General features: G+C 36.5%; 2 protein-coding genes and 1 long non-coding RNA gene across 5 annotated transcripts; 1 reads left to right on the forward strand and 2 right to left on the reverse strand.

The window, feature by feature from the left end:
* Nucleotides 1-3,402: 3,402 nt before the first annotated feature.
* Nucleotides 3,403-6,739, forward strand: LOC111792173. Of its 2 annotated transcripts, none has more exons than XM_023673506.1 (5): nt 3,403-3,910; nt 4,008-4,927; nt 5,570-5,974; nt 6,051-6,292; nt 6,391-6,739. In XM_023673506.1, the coding sequence occupies exons 1-5, from the start codon at nt 3,774-3,776 to the stop codon at nt 6,646-6,648; spliced, it is 1,962 nt and encodes a 653-aa protein (XP_023529274.1). In that variant the 5' UTR covers nt 3,403-3,773; the 3' UTR covers nt 6,649-6,739. The 2 variants fall into 2 exon arrangements, with proteins under 2 accessions (XP_023529274.1, XP_023529275.1); XM_023673507.1 differs by having other exon boundaries at nt 3,440-3,477.
* A 148-nt stretch (nt 6,740-6,887) lies between these two features.
* LOC111793073 (cullin-3A-like) lies at nt 6,888-15,372 on the reverse strand. Of its 2 annotated transcripts, none has more exons than XM_023674786.1 (3): nt 15,221-15,372; nt 14,769-14,997; nt 6,888-9,408 (listed from the first exon to the last, which is right to left on the reverse strand). In XM_023674786.1, the coding sequence occupies exons 2-3, from the start codon at nt 14,927-14,929 to the stop codon at nt 7,368-7,370; spliced, it is 2,202 nt and encodes a 733-aa protein (XP_023530554.1). In that variant the 5' UTR covers nt 14,930-14,997; nt 15,221-15,372; the 3' UTR covers nt 6,888-7,367. The 2 variants fall into 2 exon arrangements, with proteins under 2 accessions (XP_023530554.1, XP_023530555.1); XM_023674787.1 differs by lacking the exon at nt 15,221-15,372 and adding an exon at nt 15,135-15,216.
* LOC111793074 lies at nt 10,054-12,150 on the reverse strand. Its single transcript, XR_002814871.1, has 2 exons — nt 10,433-12,150; nt 10,054-10,353 (listed from the first exon to the last, which is right to left on the reverse strand). It is a non-coding gene; the product is annotated as an uncharacterized LOC111793074 (long non-coding RNA).
* Nucleotides 15,373-16,201: the final 829 nt, after the last annotated feature.

A 16,201-nucleotide genomic window follows, 5' to 3' on the forward strand; every position in this document is an offset into this window, starting at 1 on the left:
ATCTTTGCTTGGCTCGTTGGAGTTATATCACGAGGGCCCATGTTTAAGGGCCTGCAAGGTCTATTAATGGACCTAAAAAGGTTAGGCCCATTGACAATGATAGGTTATTTCTATATTGTAACACCATTACTCCAATAATAATCATATATTATCAATACAAATTTGATGATGATGAATAATGTTAGTCCATATAAGTGTTACCTACACTATTTTATATATTGAACCTCGAATGACGATATTTGATGCCTCTTCTCCGTCATGTTGCACAAAAGATATCACTCCCGTCGTTGATGTTAATCATAATAATCGTAACATATTTGGTGCGACTCCAACCATTTCAAACCTATTTTAGTCGGACTCACCTAACATCTAGTAACGTCAAAATACCCAATCACTTTAACACCTACACGAATTTATACACGCAACCAACATTACAAAATTTGAAAATCACGAGTCCACAATTTCATTAGTCTCCGTAAACTAAAAGTTTTCTTACACAAAATAAATTAAAGTGGAAATATTGAGTCAAAAACATAAAAAAAAAAAAAAAATGCTCGTAGCATGTTCTAACAACTTTACTTGTCACTCCTCCATCACATCCGTTTGTTTACCTAAAAATCATTCGAAAAATAGTAAGTATTAACCGACCTACAAATTTATGTTTTCGTAGTTTTTCATTTTCATTTATTACTCGTCATTTAAATTATTTAGATTTTGTACTTGCACATATTTTCATATCATAAAAGGCTCAATTATTTCTACTTTTATTACATAATTATTTTGGTGGGCACATGCAGTTATATATTAAATATCATATTTACAATTACAGCACCAAATTAAAACCAACATAATTGACTATAAATTTACATTTAATTCTCATCTTTTACTCTTGAAATTTTTAATATTAATTTGTCTTCGTATTTAAGAACTTAATTTAATTTCTATATTACTAAATTATTAAATTATTGCTAATAAATGCTACAACAATTTAATTAATTGGGTAAATTAGAAAATATTAGTCAAAGCATTACGTGGAATTAACGTATAAACAAAAAAAAATAATGCTAGAAATGGATTAAATTAGAAAAATATAACTGAAAATTTAAAAATGGAAATTCCAAATAAATGTCATATTCAAAGTTGAATTGAATTCAATTAATGGATTTTTAAGTGTTTGAAGAGAAAAGTCCGCAAAATTAGAATTTGAAATTTAAAAGAATTCTAAAAAAAAAGAATAAAGTAATGACGTGTGAATGTGATTGGACACGTGTTTATTGATATTGTGGTGAACCCACTTTTGTTGAAACTTAAAAACGTGTACGACAATTCTAACACCCAATACCATTCTTCCATTACCGCCTTTGACTACACGGACCTCTCCTTAATCAACGCTCGACTCCTTTTCTGAAGTCCTGAAACAAAGTACATTTTGTGTTCGACGCTTAATTTACCTTTGATTATACTTTTGACGACACTTGAAGATTCTATCATGTTAGGAATGATGGATATCCACAATAGTATGATATTGTTCACTTTGATCATAAGTTCTCGTAGTTTTGCTTTTGATTTTCTCAAAAGATCTCGTACCAATGGAGATAGTATTGTTTACTTAAAAAATCATGATATTCTTCTTAATTAGTCAATGTATGTCGAGGGGAGATAGAAGAGATCAAGATGCTTATGGACTCTCTCTGTATATTCATCGTTTTGGAACGTCGTCATGAGGGGATAAACTTGGAGATTCTGACCTAAATACAAAATTACAAAATAGGAGGTTAAGAGATGATTTTGGAGCATAGAAGAAAACTCAAAATAATGGAGATTTGATTGTCACTCTATATTTGATTTGTTTGTTTGTTGTGACGGAAGTGGAAATATGATGATCGATTGCACTTACACACCCACGAACATAAATGAATAAAGAAACAACGATTTACGTGGTTCAGAGAAGAAATTCTTCTATATCTACGAGTGATGTGTAATTACTATAATCAAAGTATTTATCAAGTGTATCGTCTCATTTACAAAGTTCCTCCTAATTGTCTCTAGGAAAATTCAAAATGACAATGACTTCATGTCTCAAAACAATGCTAGACAAACTTTTATATAAGCCTAATAATACTAATTTTCATACCTGAATCAAAGCAACACTAATACTCATACATTAATTAATATGATTCATCTATAGGAGATGAACCAAATGAATCTGATAGATTCATGAATCGAAGTGGAGAATATACCAAACGTATTCATGAACCAAATATTTATAGCAATTCACACCCTTGTATTGTTACGATTGCTCTTGTAAAACTAATTAGACTTATGATCATAACTAGAAATAAAACTATAATCCTAACGAAAATTGAATATTTAATGTAACAGTTTAAACCCATTGGTAGTAATTTTAACTTGTTACGTATAGTCGTATAGTCGTATAGTCGTATAGTCGTATAGTCGTATAGTCGTATAGTCGTATAGTCGTATAGTCGTATAGTCGTATAGTCGTATAGTCGTATAGTCGTATAGTCGTATAGTCGTATAGTCGTATAGTCGTATAGTCGTATAGTCGTATAGTCGTATAGTCGTATAGTCGTATAGTCGTATAGTCGTATAGTCGTATAGTCGTATAGTCGTATAGTCGTATAGTCGTATAGTCGTATAGTCGTATAGTCGTATAGTCGTATAGTCGTATAGTCGTATAGTCGTATAGTCGTATAGTCGTATAGTCGTATAGTCGTATAGTCGTATAGTCGTATAGTCGTATAGTCGTATAGTCGTATAGTCGTATAGTCGTATAGTCGTATAGTCGTATAGTCGTATAGTCGTATAGTCGTATAGTCGTATAGTCGTATAGTCGTATAGTCGTATAGTCGTATAGTCGTATAGTCGTATAGTCGTATAGTCGTATAGTCGTATAGTCGTATAGTCGTATCCCTCAAAAGGATGGGACCTCACAATCCACCTATTGGGTGGGACCTCACAATCCACCTATTGGGTGCACACTTTCCCCTCCAACCGAGGTGGGATCTCACAATTCACCCATTTGGGTTTGGGCGCACACTGTCCCCTCCAACCGAGGTGGGATCTCCCAATTCACCCATTTGGAGCGCATACTGTCCCCTCCAACCGACGTGGGACCTCCTAATTCATCCATTTGGGGCGAACACTGTTCAATGTCTTGCTCAAATACCATTTATAACGGTCTAAACCCACTAGTGGAAGATATTATCTGTTTTGGCTCATTAAGCGGTTGTCGTCAACTCACGATTTTAAAATGACTAGAAAAAAATATTTCATTCCCATCTCGAATTGACCGGTCAAGTCACAATAAAGAAAAGAAAATGCAAGGCAATGGGTATACTAATACATCAACAAAAATATAAATGAACCCTAACTGTACTCTGTATTCTAAAACCGACTTTGTAGACATTCTTTCTCTCTCCTGAAAATTATGATGTCCGATGAAGAAAGAGGAAGGTAAGACAAAGCCCTCAAGAACTGATGAACGAAACCAAACCACATAACCAAAAAATTTCTTCATCCCTTCATCTTAAGCAATCCCCAAACTTCTAATTTTTCTCCTAAAAAACTCCAAAGATTTGTTCAAATCCTTCGCAGAAGAGTCGCTCAACGGTTGTTTTCTGTAAATTTATCCTCCTTTTAGGTCCCATTGGTGATATGTCCCCTTCTTCTTCTTCTTTCCCACTTAATTTCAAACTGGATATCACAGTTTCGATGACCCTTTTTCAGAAATCCATGGATTTGATCTTTTAATGGCTGCTTCTTCTCTTGATTCTCTGTTCCTTCTTCCCCTGTTTTTGTTTTCTCTGCTTATGGCGTCTTTCAATCATTTCTCTCTCTTGCTTTCTCTCTCCTCCCTCTTTCTCTCTCTTTTTAGCTTCCTCTTCAGGTGGGTTCTTTGAGATTGTGTCCTGTTCTTCATTTTCTTAAAAAAAAAACTTGTTTTTTTTTCTTTTTTTAATCATGGGGTTTTCGGATTTTCATAGGCCTCTTGATGGTGGGAGGAATATGGAAATTTCTGATGTTGTTCTTGTTGATGATGGTGGTGGTTGTGATGATTTACAGCCGCCGGAGGAGGAGACCAGCGGCGGTGGAGCTCCTGAGGTTTCAGATGAAAAGGGAACGAATGAGTTTGTCTTCAGTTTCAGGTTTCAAACTTATGAAGAATTTACCAAATCAAATAAGAAAAATTTGGGTTGTGAGAGATTGGATTCATTGAGTAACAGATATGAGTTTTTGCCGGAGAAGAGTACGAGCCACTTCGTGGAAGAACCTGAAATTCCGAGCTTCACGGTGGAGGTTTTGAATTCTTGTTCGAATTACGAGATTCCCAGAACAGGGGATTTCTCCATTCGTGAATTTTCCGGGAAAGTTTTGGATTCTCAAACGATTACAGTGAGCTATGAAATTTCCGGCGAAATTCCAGAATCTGAAGTCATCGGAGAAACGGCAGAGCTTAGCTCTACGAACTCCAGAGAAGAACAAATGGCGGAGAAACAGAGTGAACTGAAACAGAGAGATGAAAGGGAAACAGATTTTGTGTCCGATTATGATATGAATTTGAAGATGGGTGGGTACGAGGCGGACGAGGAAACCAACGAAGAATTGGAGAAGTGGGGGGAGGAAGAAGAGGAGGAGGAGTTGAATGGATTGGAAACAGAGTGGGAACATCAAGAACTGATAGAACAGTTGAAAATGGAATTGAAGAAAGTGAGGGCGTCGGGGCTGCCCACCATTTCTGAAGAATCAGAGTCGCCGAAGATAATGGAAGAACTGAAGCCATGGAAGATTGATGAAAGGTTTAAACGTGGAGATTTAATGGAGGAGCTTCATAGTTTCTACAGAAGTTACAGAGAGCGCATGAGGAAATTGGACATCTTGAATTACCAGAAGATGTATGCAATGGGTGAGTTCTTGCTGTTCTTGCTGTTCTTGCTGTTCTTCATTTTCTTTAAAATTTTATTTTGAATTTGATTTCCTCTGTTTTGGTTACAAAATTTGTGATTTTGAATGATGGGTATGTTTTACCTTAGTTTGGTTGAACAAATTAGAGAGAAAGAGGGGGTTGGTTTCACATTCAAAAAAATTTCATTTGTTTTTTTTTAATTTGGTGTTGGAAGTTTCTTAGGAAGGAGAAAAGTTCCCATTTTTAATTTTTATTTTGGAACTTTGGTTGGAAGTGGAAAGTTTTTTTGAAATTTTTCTTAATGTTGTTAGAGAGAGTGTAATTGGGACGTTTGAGGAGAAGAGAAGATAGATACACGAATGAAACAAGACTACACATCCTAACGAGAAAGGTGATTTATGTTGTAGCTTAATCATAGAAACTTCATAGTTAAGTGTTCTTAGTTTTTGAGCAATTCTATGTTTGGTGACTTCCTAGAAATTGTCTTTGAAAACATGTCAGTGATGTCAAAGCATGTTGAAATGACTCGGGTCGGTGTATAGTGATAATTTCCAGAGGTTGCATAGTCATTAAATGTTGGTCGAAATTCATAACAGGAATGATTTCGTCAATTTTTGACAAAATTTGTTTGAAATATGATAGGGGTTTTGCAATCAAAGGACCCACTAAAGTCATTTTCTAGCAACACCAAATCTTCATCCCCATCCATCACATCTGTTCTAAGGCTATACAGACAAAAGAAATGTCAAGTGGACCCAATGAAGGATTTCATAAGAGAAGTTCATTGTGATTTGGAGATGGTTTATGTGGCTCAAATGTGTCTTTCTTGGGAGTTCATTCAATGGCAATATGGAAAGGCTTTGGATTTGTGGGAATCTGAGCCTCATGGACTTCACCATTACAATGAAGTTGCTGGTGAGTTCCAACACTTTCAAGTTCTCTTGGAAAGATTCTTGGAGAATGAAGCTTTCGAGGGTCCGAGAGTTGAGAATTACGTCAAGCAACGATGCGTTGTTCGTAATCTTCTTCAAGTTCCAGTCATCAGAGGTATCTATCTTCAATTCTCTTACGTATATTTCTATTTCTATAGGTTCCTCAGCTAATTTGATTCTTTTTCTCGTAGAGGATAAAACGAGGGATCGGAGAAAAGCAAGACAATTGAGAGATCACGAGAATGAAGCAATCACAAACGATATGCTTGTAGAGATCTTACAAGAATCAATAAGAGTTATCTCGCAATTCATTCGAGCAGATAAAGTTCACAACCCCACCGCAACCCTAAAGCGCCCGAAAAAGTTCCAAGTTGAACTTCAAGACCCTACAGACATGCAACTTCTGACCGAGATCCAAGTTGATCTCCAAAAGGTTCGTTTTTGTTTTAGTTAGATCATTCAAGTCTACGTTTTTTAAACTTAAAGCCTCTAAATGTCGATCGGTTTTGTTTGGATGTTTCGGTACTGCAGAAAGAGAGGAAGGTAAAGGAAAAAATGAGGAGTGGGCATTGCATCCTAAAGAAGTTGAAGAAAAATGAAGAAGATGAAGAAACAGAAGGAGCAGTGAGTTTCTTCAGTGAAATGGATATGAAATTGGTTGGAAGAGTACTAAAAATGTCAAGAATAACAACAGATCAATTGATTTGGTGTAGGAACAAATTGAGTAGAATTCATTTCATAAACACAAAAATACATTTAGAACCTTCTTTCTTTCTTTTTCCCTGTTGATTTCTAATCAATTACTCACTTGTACATTGAATTTTTTGGAGGTACTATATTTTCTTCTTCTTTCGGATAGTAAACTCATCATCATATGATATCATATTGGATATAACGACCGACTCAGGCTATTTGGTAATTACGATTGCGATTATCTTAGGTTGAGAAAAGTATAATATCTTTGTTTGACAAAAGTATAACAACATAAATAAAAGGGAGTAGGGGAGAGTAGGAAGGAAGAAATTAAACAAAGTAGCCCATTGACATATTTCTCTCCACATCAAAAGGCAAGGAGCCAAATCAAATCATAGAGTTTGCACCAAAAGTTCAAACCAAGTGGCATTCTAATCATTCATAAATTGAACAAGTTTGCCTAAGCATATCATATATATATATATATATATAGCATATAGAAATCCAAGAAAATACAATGTACAAGTTTGTACTCCAGACCTTCCTTGTGGAACATATCGCCTTTAAAACCTTCACAAACCACCTTTCACTTTGGATTCCACATCCAGTGAAGCAGTAGGGCATTTATAAGATCAAGAGCAGCGTTAAGGGAAAGAGCGAGCTGGGAAATAGAGAGATGACAGTTTCATCTATCTAACCAACCCAACCCTGCAGGCAGCAATTCAATGGTAAATATTTCAACTCATCAAAGTTATAACAATATGAGCCCGTAGCATAAAGTTTTCGACACATTAACGCCAATCGTCGCGCATTCTTCACGCAAGATAACGGTACAATTTTCTATCTTCTTTGTCCCTCTCCAAAAACTCCCTCTCGATTAGAGATTCTATTCGTTTTTTAATCACAACAGGGTTTGGAAGGAACCTTGACTGCAGCTGCTTTGTGACTTCCGTGACGATGTTATTGTGATCCAATACCCGCCTTGCCTTCATTATTCTAACGATTGCTGCCTCTATCTGTGGTTTTCGATCCTCCTCTACCCTCTGTCGTGTCTCCTGGTTTTCAGGTTCGGACTCCCTTTGTGCAACCACAGTACCGATTTTCACCTTGTACAACTTGCTCGTGAACTTGTCGTTGAAGAAAAATGCATCATCTTCAGCAATGTCCTTGCTCATTGGCTCCTTCCGAAGAACATTCCTTCCTTTCACACATGCCAATGACTGTAGACATCTTTTCAAGTCTACAGCCGGAATCTCTGTGGCCTGCTCAATGTCTCTATAATTCAAGCTATCCGCATTGTTGAACAGCATTAGCACGCACATTTGATACGTGGAAACATTCAACTCATGCTTTTGACCCTTACCGAAGGTTGCTTTCAGATCGGCTGACCCCATATTTGTTTGCCAAGATAATCTTCGCCCAGTATGCGTCCCAAGGTAGTAGCTTTTGAATTTCTCACATATCCCAAGAATTTCTGAAGGAAGGTTGCAAGTTGTGCTAGCCTGAGTTGGCCATGAACCTGTAGTGAGGACCTGCACAACTAGCGTGGGTCCTTCTCCTAACTCGGCACCAAATCTCGCATAGAAACCCTGCATCGTATCCTGAGATGTTTTCATATCAGTGAACATACCCTCCAACTTTGAGGTAAATTGGTACCCACACTCTGTTTTAAGCTTAACAATCAAACTTCTTTCAGCATCGTCAGAGACAGTCTTTCCGGACAGAAGCCTCTTGGCCAAGTGTTGCTTGTAATATTTCTCGAATACATCTTTTTCTTGAAGATAACGGAAAAGCATCATAACCTTGTCTAACACAATTTCGATATCCTCCTCACTGACCCCTCTCAATCCTCTGCGAAGCTTGTCATCTACAAACAAAGAGATAAATTCTGGGGAGCGAGCATTCAGGTTGATAAAATATTCAAATGAGGAATTCAAGGCATTTTGGAACGTCTTGTCATTGTTGAATGCCATGCTAATAACCTTATCATATTTATCCTTCAAATCAAGGAGTCGCTGCACATAATCCACAGGATCTTTTATCCTATCAGGATCTGTTACCAGCTGCTTACCTGTATCACGGATGTATGATGTCATAACATCTCTTACTATAGAGAGTCCACTCGATACACGACGAAACAAGTTATACATTCTGCCCAAATCTTCATATTTATCATCAACAAACATAAATACTAATCCTGAGTTTTCCATATGGACTAATCTCTGCATGTGACTTTCTATCATCTCTTTCTCCACGACACTGGTTATCTTAGGTTCACTTCTAGCATCTAAGTAATGGGACACCCTTTCTATCTCTTCATTCAAGCGTCTCTCAGCCTTCTTCAAATAATCCCCACAGTCGCAAGACTCAATAAATTGCTGAGACTCGAGACGATAAAAATCTGCAGAGACATCAAGAAAATGTTTTTCGAAGTCTTCTTGGTATACAGAAGAGCCTAAATCCATAAGCATTTTTATAATGTTCCTCATTAAACCCCTGTTTATAACTTCACCACTTCTTTCCATGTGCACAAGTTCAAGAAGAGTATCTCGGAGCCTGGTCTGGGTTTTGCTAGAGTGGATGACAACATCCCTCCATAGATTCAAACCAAGCTCATGAACCGGAGTTTTGTGAGTGCTTGGGATGAAAGTTCTATCCATGTACATCAATATGTCTCGGATCATTTGCAAAGCTTTGTTATGGTCTGCCCATTTCCTGTTCAATTCTACCAAGAAAAGTTCTCCTTGAGCGGCTTCAATTGCTTTGGATATTTCTTTCAGATGAAATGTCATTGTGGTCACAAGTCCAGAGTAAAGTTTTTCCCCAAATTTGTGCAGCACCATATTGTATGCGTTCCTAAATGCATAAGATGCTGAATCATCAGGAGATAAAATCTTTTTACATGAATGCACACCCACGAGAAGGATTGAAAGTAATAAAAGCAACATGGTTCCAATTATACTAGAGCAGAAAAATAATTTAAAATCAAAGAAAAAAAAAAGTTGAAAATATATGATAAACTAGCTGATATGCAGCTTCAACAAGTTGATTTGAGCAAAAATATTAGAAGCCGATGCATTATGTCAAATGATAATTCTAAAAATAATTTTTTCGGATATCTGACAGAAGTGAAATTATCATCCAATGTTCACTGAAAATATAAAAAGAGACAGAAACATCTTCGAGTACTGTATTGTTAACACTCGAATCATTCTCACTTGGCTTTTTAATTTGCACAAAGCACAAGTTGAACAAAAAAATGAGTTAATTTCAACTACGCACACAGAGAAGTCCATCCTCCTAGCTTCAGTTCGAATATGGTTATGCAATACTCAATATCACCTTGGGCAGAAAATAAAAAAGATTTGATTGGTCAAACTTTGTATGAGAATTTCGAAAGGGATCTGACAAAATAATCTATAGATGTGATTATAATTATAAAAAAAAACAAGTATACATTTGGACCCTGTGCGCTTATATCCTACATGCATACAGAGGGTGTTAGAGCAACAGGGGTGATTAGAGCAGCAGGGCTCCACCTTCTTTTCATTGAAAAAATAAAAAGTACAAAAGGAAAACAAAGGAAAAACCTATTCATTTAATGTTAATAACAAAAGAATTAAAATTAATAAAGAATGGAAAGAGTGAACCATGTTGAGGTGTTCAAGTAAGGTAACTCACATGTTTCCTCTCAATTTTTCTTATAAAAAAGATTCTAAAAATTTCTCTCATCATGTCAGCCAAAGGATATCCTTTGCTCCTATCACCCAAATAGCAAGAGCTTTCACACTTGAAAAGAGGCTGCCACGAAGATGAAGTAAACTATTTCATCGACCGAACACCAAGAAAGGTTGAAATCAGTTTAAATCCAGCCCCTTACCTTCTGATTATAATCAAAGTCAAAATAGAAATGGTAACCATTTTCCTCTTCTTTTTCAAAGAGGCTGCATATGCTAGGGTGGAGGTACACACGGAAATTTCTTTTACCGCCTCCAAGAGCCAAATTCCAAACAAAAGAGTTTTAAATTCTTTAGGAGATTTAAACTTTTGATTGCTTCAAACAGCAACCATAGGAGAATTGGCTGGGAATTTGTTTCTGTGTGATAATATGGAAAATTGATTTTGTGGCAAAAATTCTCAACGGATCTCCTTTCAAGATTAATGAATCTTCTTGTGAGCAAAGATGGAATTTCTAGAATAAAGTTACAACCAGTCGTCAGTTCTCTGTCGTTCAAGACTCTTCTAGAATTCAGGCATCACACATTTGTTCTCTTCCTTCCTGCAGTTTCTAATCTTACACAATTTCATGTCTTCACCAGGTAGATTGTCAAGAATCTCTCCTCCTTACGAGGATATTCCCCATAGCCATTTTGTGTTACCCAAATAGCACTTTGCTCCTATCTCCGACCTTGGAATCAAGATATTTTTCCACGGGCTATCTGCATTTTGTTTATGAAATTCCATGGAATGGGCTTCTTTTACTGATGTTTTCCTTGTGAGCTCCATCCACTAGGAATCTCCATAGCAAGTTTTCTCTAAGAAAAAATCCAATTCCACTTGGTTACAAAAGCAATGTTCCTTTTTTTCAAGTTTTCAAGACAGAGACCACCAACCTCTTTGCTTCTATAAACAGAAATTTCCAACTTGTGATCCTTCTGTACCGATTTTAGCCCAATGAAAGTTTTTGAACTTTTCTTTCGAAAAGAGTTGCAACACTTGATGGTACTTGTACCGACGAAAGAGATTAACCCTAATGCAATTCATCCTTCCAAGATTATAAAACATAAAGAAAAAAATAATAATAATAATTGAAAGCAAACTCTAGGAAGGAACCACATTAATATGATTGCTGCTACAATTTGATACTAAATTGAACCAAAAAAAAAAAAACATGTATGCAGAGATTAAGTACTTGCAAACAATGTCCGCAAAAAACATAATCACAATCACCTAACAAGCTTAGAAATAGGGAACTTGACAGAATAGAAATGTTGTAGCCTGCAGCCATACACTTTCTCTAAAAAGGAAAGGAAAGATCCAAAGCATAATTATGCTAGCTACAAATTGTAGTCAGCTAAAATGTGTAGAAATTCAAGATGAACCGTGAAGTAGGAAAAACTTACGACAGCATGGTTACTAGCTACCTATTGTAGTCAGTAGCCAGATTTTTTGTTCTTGATAAGATAGCCTATAGCCAGATTAAACATCATATTAACTACTACAACCCTAGCTTGATGCCTATTAAGTTCAAACAATGGTATCAGTCTTTTTAATCCAAAGGAAATAATAGATCAGCAGTAATAAAAAATTGAGTTGCATATACTTGGTATCGGAGCTCCATCAACCATGGCTGGAACATGGCAACACTAAAAGGATAATGTAGTTAAAGCTGAAGGTGATTGGAGAGAAACTGCATTGAAACACCACAAGAATGCTTAAGTGGGAGAATTGTCAAACTTAGTCACTAACTTCGATTTCAAGACAGAAGTATCTCGTTATTAATAGGACCACGGCAGCAGCCCAAGCGCACCACTAGCAGATATTGTCCTCTTTGAGATTTTCCTTTCGGGATTCCCCACAAGGTTTTTAAAACGTGTTTGCTAGAGAGAGGTTTCCATACCCTTATAAAGAATGCTTCGTTCCCCTCTCTAACCGATATGGGATCTCACAATCCACCCCTCTTCGGGCCCAGCGTCCTCGTTGGCACTCGTAACTCTCTCCAACGATGTGGGATCTCACAATCCACCCCCTTCAAGACCCTGCATCCTTGCCGGCACACCGCCGGGTATCCACCCCCTTCGGGGCTCAGCGTCCTCGCTGGCATACCACCCAGTGTCTACCTTTGATACCATTTGTAACAGCCCAAGCCCACCATTAAAAGATATTGTCCTCTTTGAGCTTTCCCTTTCAGGCTTCCCCTCAAGGTTTTTAAAACGCATCTGCTAGGGAGAGGTTTCCATACCCTTATAAAGAATGTTTCGTTCCCCTCTCCAACCGATGTGGAATCTCACAATAATTATAAAACACTAGATACAATGACTAAAAAACTTCGGAAGTTTGAATCTTCAACAAGAAGAACAACTTGTGAATGTTTGACAAAGAGTGGCTGGAAAGGTTACCCAATCCAAAATCTCATTGTTCAATTAGGAAGAAGAATTTTATGATTGCAAAGGTACCAAAGTCTTATCAGTCCATTATGAATATCACCAGAGCAACATTTGAGTAATGATTTGTTGGGATCAGAGAAGAGAAGGAAGAGAAGGAAGAAAGAGCTTGGTCTAGCATCACCTGTTTAGTTGACTTTTCTCCATGAGCAATCTTTTGAGAACTGACTCTATGTGGAGGAATGTAACCATGCATAAAACTATGATAAATTTCTAGATACACAAAAATTTGCGCAAGCACGCTAAGGGTAAATAATGAAACAAACTTGCCAAATGCAAGATGTGTTATTTACCTCTCCATTAACAAGGAACAAGCTATAGATAATTCCAATTCTTCGCCCCACATCAGAAAGTGTTACCAATGAGTTGTTCAACCTCACTCATCTATGCTAGTCAAAAAGGCACTGAATAAATGCTCACAAGACTGACTCATAATAGTAGCATAGAGGAGGGAGAATATGAATATATTGAGGTTGACAACGATGATGAGTTAACTTATGTCATTCAATGTCTATTGCTTACAACTAAACCCTAAAATTGAGGCCCATCATCTACCAAGCACTAGCATTTGTACAAGATCAAGACAACCTACAAAAGGGAAAGTACATGGCATTTTTATTGATACTTGATAGAGAGAGAGAAGTAAAAACTTCGTTTCAAAGTTTGTTCAAACTTTTCATCTCAAATAAATTACACCCCATACCAAAAAATATCTAATACAATCAGAATGTGAAGCCTCAATTACTTAATTGTGCACTACTTCTCGTCATGATTTCTGACCTTAGCAATATGATTTGACCAAGGCAATCATAAAGGAAGAAACAAGGGTGGAGTTCTCATGATGTGGGGAAAAAGTGTTCTTCTGCAAATTCCTAAAGCTAAAGATCATAGAAACCATCCCGTCTATTCCTAGTTGAACTAGAGAAGGTTCCTAGATGATCATGATAAGTTCTTTTCTGGGATATACTAGTTAAAGGAGGGCTGATAATCCAGTGTGGAGAACAACTTGAAGTACTAGAAAAGGACTTATTGGTTGATCATGTTTTTTATTTAATGATGCAGTTAAAGGAGAAGCTTCAAATCAAGTTTGAAGTGCAGACGGCTTGAAAGACTGCTGCTTATTTGTCGGTCTAATGGGGCTTTCAGCTATCCCCGACACATAATAATCAAAATCACACGTCTCTTATACTTGGATCAACCTTACAAAACCTACCTGTATCTCAGTATCACATAAATCCACGCGGATATCAACCTTGATCAGTAAGTTCAAGAAGTAATAGAAAAAGGTCATATCTAATGTAATCTTAATCCATTGCAACTGCACCACAGAAACACAAAATATGCCAGGATACATGGATATGTATTGAGTATAGGAAATAGGGCATTGAACAAAATGAGTGTCAAATACCAAATTCACTTGATCAACTGCGAGGTTGCAATAATTTTTCTAAGATTACCCAACGCAATGGGAATCATCAATCGGAAGGGATGAGAAAGATGAAATTCTAGATGAAAGAACTATAATATTATTTTATGAGTTGCCCATCTAGAGAAAAGAAGGATTAGAGACATCTTTCTCCAAGAAAAGGAGTATATAATACGATGACATTCTAGATGAATGAAGGATTATATAAATGACTTGTTATGCCATTTGATTCAACAAATACTCCAAGAACTTTCCATGAGGCCTATGAACCCAGATATTCAACTTCTCCAAATTCTTTTAATGTCATTAAGTTTGATAATATCCTCCTGATAAGCAGATCCATTGATGATCATCTCGGACACATACATGAGGATGAACTGCAAATAATTATCATGCCCTGTACATCGAAACTTTTCCTCGTTTTAAGCGAGGGCTCAAAGATGCAATAGCACTAACCACTCTCAGAAACACATAGGCACAACAGAGAAGTAATCTGAGAATCGCTGCTTCAATACAAAACTCATGATGCAAGTTGCAATCTCTAGTTACCCACAAAAGTTGCGGCAAAGAGAGAACGAAATAACATGGCGTAGTATACCAGTGAGATGAAAAGAAGCAGAAGCAACCTGTAAAGCTCCTCGAAGCTAAGCCCGCTGGCATTATGATTGTAAATTTCGTGAATTGCATGTTCCAAAATCTTCCACGTCTTCTCAGCATATTTTGGATCCACCACGACCCGATGTTTAAAAGCCTCTATCTGGAAATTCCTCTTCTTCTGCGCACTCATGACTTCCAAAGATCGGATCCCAGAAACCTCTTAATCTTGATTGGATGCTCGAACCCTTCGACGAAACCCTAGGTTTTTGAAAAGACAAACAGATCAATTCCCGGCGATTGAGCAAGTATCAGAGGATGACAGAAGAAGATTTGAGAGAACACAAATGGATTACAGACAGAAATGAGAAATTGGACAAGGGAAAGAACACGGAAACCTTTATCTGGAGGATTTAAGAAGGAAACCCTTTCAAAGCAATAATTCGAAAGAAAAAAAAAATGATTAGAACAACAAATTGCTTACTTTCAAATGAAATTATCCTTTTCTTCTCGACGTTGCTCTCTTGTTCTTCCGAATTAACTTGAGATGGGTTTTCGGGAGGGTCGGAGTTGGGCGCAGCCTGGCCAATTTTGGGGGTAGATGGATCAGATCCGTCAACTTTTTTTGAAAAAAATCAAGATTCAACTTTCATCATGTATGAGCAAAATATAATTTTTGTATTAGGAACTTTTAAACATATTTGTCAAGCATGTTTGAAGCTAGAATTAATCTATTGTTTGAAGTATAAGGGTGATAATCCGTTAAATTTATAACTAAAATTTCATAAAATTTAAATATCGAACCTATAAAAGTCACAATGTATCACTAACATTGATTATAAACGTTAAAAATATTCTTAATATTTTAAGAACTAAGGTAGGGTTGGATTGAATCGTAATCCTATTTTTTGGTTTCCGACCAAAAAATGTCAACCTACAAACCGAACCGATTTTTCGATTTTCCAACAATTCAACCCAACTCACCTTTATGGTTTGGGTTGGGTAGTTCGAGTTGGTCGGGTTATGGAATCATATGAATACTCCTAAAAGCCGGTCAGATGTAGAGTTCCAAAAATAAGAAAATCATGAGTGTCTTTCTCAAGATATGCATGCAATACTTTTATATTTCGAATTTGTTGGGCGGTGAAGAAATGAGTCAACTCAAGACATTGATAGGCAATGACGGGATATAATTAGATGAATGATTTGTTACCTTACTTCCGTATGAAATACATCAATCATTTTTCTTGATAATAATAATTTCTTCTTGCCTAATCTCAATGTTCTTATGTTCTTTGATTTGCTTATAAGTGTAAAAGACACGTCCTCCCCAAGTACAATGATCCATTATAGGTGGATCGAGATAATAGACAAATATGATACTTTTGGTAAATTATAATAAAAGGCTAAATATCTTCAATTATACAAGATATTTGCGTATAATAAACAGTCAAATATGATATAT

Source organism: Cucurbita pepo, chromosome LG04 (genome assembly GCF_002806865.2).
Source record: "Cucurbita pepo subsp. pepo cultivar mu-cu-16 chromosome LG04, ASM280686v2, whole genome shotgun sequence".
NCBI lineage: Eukaryota > Viridiplantae > Streptophyta > Magnoliopsida > Cucurbitales > Cucurbitaceae > Cucurbita > Cucurbita pepo.

Excerpts from the sequence above, each read along its gene's own strand:
- LOC111792173 (XM_023673506.1), top strand. The coding sequence starts at position 3,774 with ATGGCTGCTTCTTCTCTTGATTCTCTGTTCCTTCTTCCCCTGTTTTTG. Across the intron at positions 4,928-5,569 it reads CCAGAAGATGTATGCAATGG|GGGTTTTGCAATCAAAGGAC; the intron begins GTGAGTTCTTGC and ends GAAATATGATAG. Across the intron at positions 6,293-6,390 it reads TCCAAGTTGATCTCCAAAAG|AAAGAGAGGAAGGTAAAGGA; the intron begins GTTCGTTTTTGT and ends TCGGTACTGCAG.
- LOC111793073 (XM_023674786.1), bottom strand. The coding sequence starts at position 14,929 with ATGAGTGCGCAGAAGAAGAGGAATTTCCAGATAGAGGCTTTTAAACAT. Across the intron at positions 9,409-14,768 it reads AGCTTCGAGGAGCTTTACAG|GAACGCATACAATATGGTGC; the intron begins GTTGCTTCTGCT and ends TTATGCATTTAG.